Source organism: Antrostomus carolinensis, unplaced genomic scaffold (genome assembly GCF_000700745.2).
Source record: "Antrostomus carolinensis isolate BGI_N321 unplaced genomic scaffold, ASM70074v2 scaffold47794, whole genome shotgun sequence".
In the NCBI taxonomy this organism is placed as follows: Eukaryota; Metazoa; Chordata; class Aves; order Caprimulgiformes; family Caprimulgidae; genus Antrostomus; species Antrostomus carolinensis.
This window is the reverse complement of record NW_010310974.1, coordinates 1-3,823: the sequence shown is the minus strand read 5'-3', so window position 1 is coordinate 3,823 and position 3,823 is coordinate 1. Positions and strand designations below refer to the sequence as shown.

Below are 3,823 nucleotides of genomic sequence, written 5' to 3'. Positions count from 1 at the left end.
CATCTCCCTGGCCCTGCTGCTCAGCGTCGCCGTCATCGCCCTGGCCATCCAGTACCGCAGAGGTAGGAGGGTCCCCCCCACCCTGCCAGGATGGCAGTGCTGTCCCCTCACCTGGGGGGGACACGTCAGGATGGGGCGGGACAGGTCAGCCCGGGGCTGCTGCTCCAGGTGTTCTGCCCACCCTGGGGTGCAGGCAGGGCTTGGCCGCTCCGTGCCTCAGTTTCCCCCGGCACACACGCACAGCCCTGGGCATGCCTTCCCTGGCAGATCCCTCTCACAGCACGTGCCTGACGGATGCCTGTGTCCGGGTGGCCAGCAAGATCCTGGAGGCCTTGGATGTGGAGACAGACCCATGCCAGGACTTCTATCAGTACTCATGCGGGGGCTGGATCAAGAGGAACCCGCTGCCCAACGGGCGCTCCAAGTGGAGCACCTTCAACAGCATCTGGGACCAGAACCAGGCCATCATGAAGCATCTCCTAGGTGGGCACCAGGGAAGGGTCATGGCCACCAAGGGGGTGACCTCCAGGCACAGGCAGGCAGAGCCCCAGCGTCCCTGGGGCTGACCCGCAGCCTCCCGCAGAGAACACCACCTTCAACTCCAGCAGCGAGGCGGAGCGGAAGACGCAGCGGTACTACCTGTCCTGCCTCCAGGAGCAGAGGATAGAGGAGCTGGGCTCCCAGCCCCTCATGGAGCTCATCGACAAGGTGGGCAGCCATCCACATGTGAGCCGAGCTGTCAGGGCTAAGCCCAGTGCATCTCCTGCTCGGTTCTTTGCATTACTGGGGAGGGGGCAGCCCTTGGGGACGGACCCTATCCCTCCTTGAGGCGCTGGGTCCATGTGCTGGCAGATTGGGGGTTGGAATGTCACCGGCTCCTGGAACCAGACCAGCTTCATGGAGGTCCTCAAGATGGTGTCGGGCACGTACCGGGCAACCCCCTTCTTCACGGTGTACGTGGGTGCAGACTCCAAGAGCTCCAACAGCAACGTCATACAGGTTCGTACCTTGGCACCAAGGGGTGGTGAGCACCAAGGGGGCACCAGTGGGCACCAGGCTGCCCACTCTGCCCCTCTCTCCTCCCAGGTGGACCAGTCAGGGCTTTTTCTCCCATCCCGGGATTACTACCTGAACAAGACCGCCAACGAGAGGGTGAGGCTGGGTGCCGGCCCCCCTGCCAGCAGCAATGAGGGGAAACCCATGGCAATGGGGGGGCAGCAGCTCTAAGCCCCCCAGGGAGGTGGGATGAGCTGTGGCTGGGGCTGACCCGGGCCTTGGGGTCATGCCAGGTCCTGGCAGCGTACCTGGACTACATGGTGGAGCTGGGCACACTGCTGGGGGGTGCCCCAGAGCCCACCCGCCTCCAGATGCAGCAGGTGCTGGACTTTGAAACCCAGCTGGCCAACATCACTGTGCCCCAGGCTGAGCGGCGGGATGATGAGAAGATCTACCACAAGATGAGCATCACCGAGCTGCAGGTGGGCACAGCATTGCACAGCCTGGAGAAACCCTCTGGGCTGCAGAGGGGGACTGCACAGTGGGACACTGAGGGGTCTGTGCCCACTGCTGCCCCCCTCACAGGGACACCCCAAGCAGCTCCATCCATTCTGGGACATGTGCTGGGTGCTGGAGTGAGGTGCTCATCCTCCCAGTCATTAGGATTTGGGTGGAGCTGCCACCCCACATGGGGGGTCCCCAGCTCCCCTCCTTGTCCTGGAGCCCTAAGAGCAGTGGGGAGCCATGGGTTTGGGGCAGAGAAGGGAACTGGGATGGTGAGGGACGTTGGGCCCTTCCCTGGGAGCACAGCCCCTGCCCTGGGGGATCCTCCTGTGCCAGGCAGGATGGGGCAGAGCCGTGCCAAGCCCCTGGGTGCTGCGTCCCCATGTCCCCCCAGGCCCTGGCCCCTGCTGTTGACTGGCTGGACTACCTGTCCTTTGCCCTGGCCCCGCTGGAGCTGGCTGACACGGAGCCCGTGGTGGTGTACGGGGACACCTACCTCCAGCAGGTCTCCGACCTCATCAATAGCACTGACAAGAGGTAAGGCACCTGCGAGCCCCCTGCCATGCCCCATTGAGGGCTGCCCCCATGGTGGGGGCATGCTTTGGGCTTGCCAGTGGCTGGGGGCATCCCCCATGGACCATGCTCATGGCAAACCATGGCACTTCTCTGTCCTCGCAGCATCCTGAACAACTACCTGATCTGGAACCTGGTGCAGAAGACGGCCTCCAGCCTGGACCAGCGCTTCGAGACGGCCCAGGAGAAGCTGCTGGAGACACTCTATGGCACCAGGAAGGTAATGGGGGGGCCCTGTGACCAGCCCCTGCTGCTCCCAACCTGGAATCAGCCAGGACCACCTCTGCCCTTGGGATGCCCTTGAGATGCTGAGCCCTGGATGCTGCAGAGGGAACTCAAGGATCATCTTTTGGGATGGGGGTTTAGCTGCTGAGCATCTCTCCTGTGGGGAGAGAGCAAAGGCAGGCTGGGGGAAGGGAGGGAGCAGGAGAGGGGGCTGGGGGTCTCACAGACCACCATCTCGCTCCCACAGTCCTGCACGCCCCGCTGGCAAACCTGCATCTCCAACACGGACGACACACTCGGCTTCGCCCTGGGCTCCCTCTTCGTCAAAGCCACCTTCGACCGGGACAGCAAGGCCATTGTGAGGGCACTTCTGCCCCCATCCCTCCCCATCACCATCCGCGGGAACACCCCCTTTTTGCCCCCAAACCCCAGGGCTGGAAGGTGGGGAACAGTGAAACAGACCCCCAGTCCCAGGGAGGTCGTGTCCTGCCTACCCTGTCCCTGCCCAAGGGGCTGTGGGGCGGCAGCGGGGCTTCATCCCCTTCCCTCTCCAGGCTGAGGAGATGATCAGCGAGATCCGGGCAGCCTTCGAGGTGTCCCTGGACCAGCTGGACTGGATGGATGAGAAGACCAGGCAGGCAGCAAAGGAGAAGGTGACCCTGGGGAGGGCAGCAGGTGGGAGACCTCCCCCCATCCAAGTAAGCCCCCCCACCCCATCTCACTGCCGGGCCTCTCCCCACGCAGGCAGATGCCATCTACGACATGATCGGCTTCCCCGACTTCATCCTGGACAACAAGGAGCTGGACGATGTCTATGATGGGGTAGGGGGGCACTCAGCTCGTGGGGAGGGGGTCTGGTCCCTGCTCACACCAAGCCCTGGGGGACCCCATGGTGGGGTGGTGTCCCCATTTGGGGCACCCATTTGGGACAGGGAGTTAAACAGATCCACCCTGGTACCGAGCACATCCTGGCCAGGGTGAGGGAACCACCCTGGTGGACTGAACCCTCCTCATCCCTCCTCTTCCCCACCAGTACGAGGTCTCAGAGGACTCCTTCTTCCAGAACATGCTCAACTTCTACAACTTCTCTGCCAAAGTGATGGCTGACCAGCTCCGGAAGCCCCCCAACCGAGACCAGTAAGGGGGAGGGCCTGGAGGGGGGCGGGCAGAGGATGTGACACCAACGTGGTGTCACAGCACTGTCCCTAGCATGGCTTGGGTGGCACTGGTTCACTGAGAGGAAGGTGCCCACCATGGGGTAGCACAGCATTGTGTGTCACCCGTGGTGGCTCTGGGGTGGACAGGGACCCTTGCTCACGGGGCAGGGGCAGCAGTGCCAGTCCTGGGCAGGGCAGCACAGGGGACCCGTGGTGGGAGACAGTGCCAGGGTCGGGGGGAGAGGGGCATGTCTGTGCCTGCCTGTCCCCTGTCCCACCTCCCTGCCCCAGGTGGAGCATGACCCCACAGACTGTCAACGCCTACTACCTGCCCACCAAGAATGGGATCGTCTTCCCCGCCGGCATCC

At 63.7% G+C, this 3,823-nt stretch overlaps 1 protein-coding gene across 1 annotated transcript; it reads left to right on the top strand.

Moving 5' to 3' along the window:
* Positions 1 to 7: 7 nt before the first annotated feature.
* LOC104517687 (endothelin-converting enzyme 2) lies at positions 8 to 3,817 on the top strand (the record flags this gene model as incomplete). Its single annotated transcript, XM_010166582.2, has 13 exons — positions 8 to 62; positions 268 to 483; positions 584 to 708; positions 853 to 999; positions 1,087 to 1,152; positions 1,290 to 1,478; positions 1,895 to 2,037; positions 2,179 to 2,293; positions 2,546 to 2,656; positions 2,853 to 2,951; positions 3,043 to 3,120; positions 3,332 to 3,435; positions 3,747 to 3,817. Coding segments are annotated over 13 exons (1,519 nt in total), but the record flags the coding sequence as incomplete, so codon positions are not given.
* Positions 3,818 to 3,823: the final 6 nt, after the last annotated feature.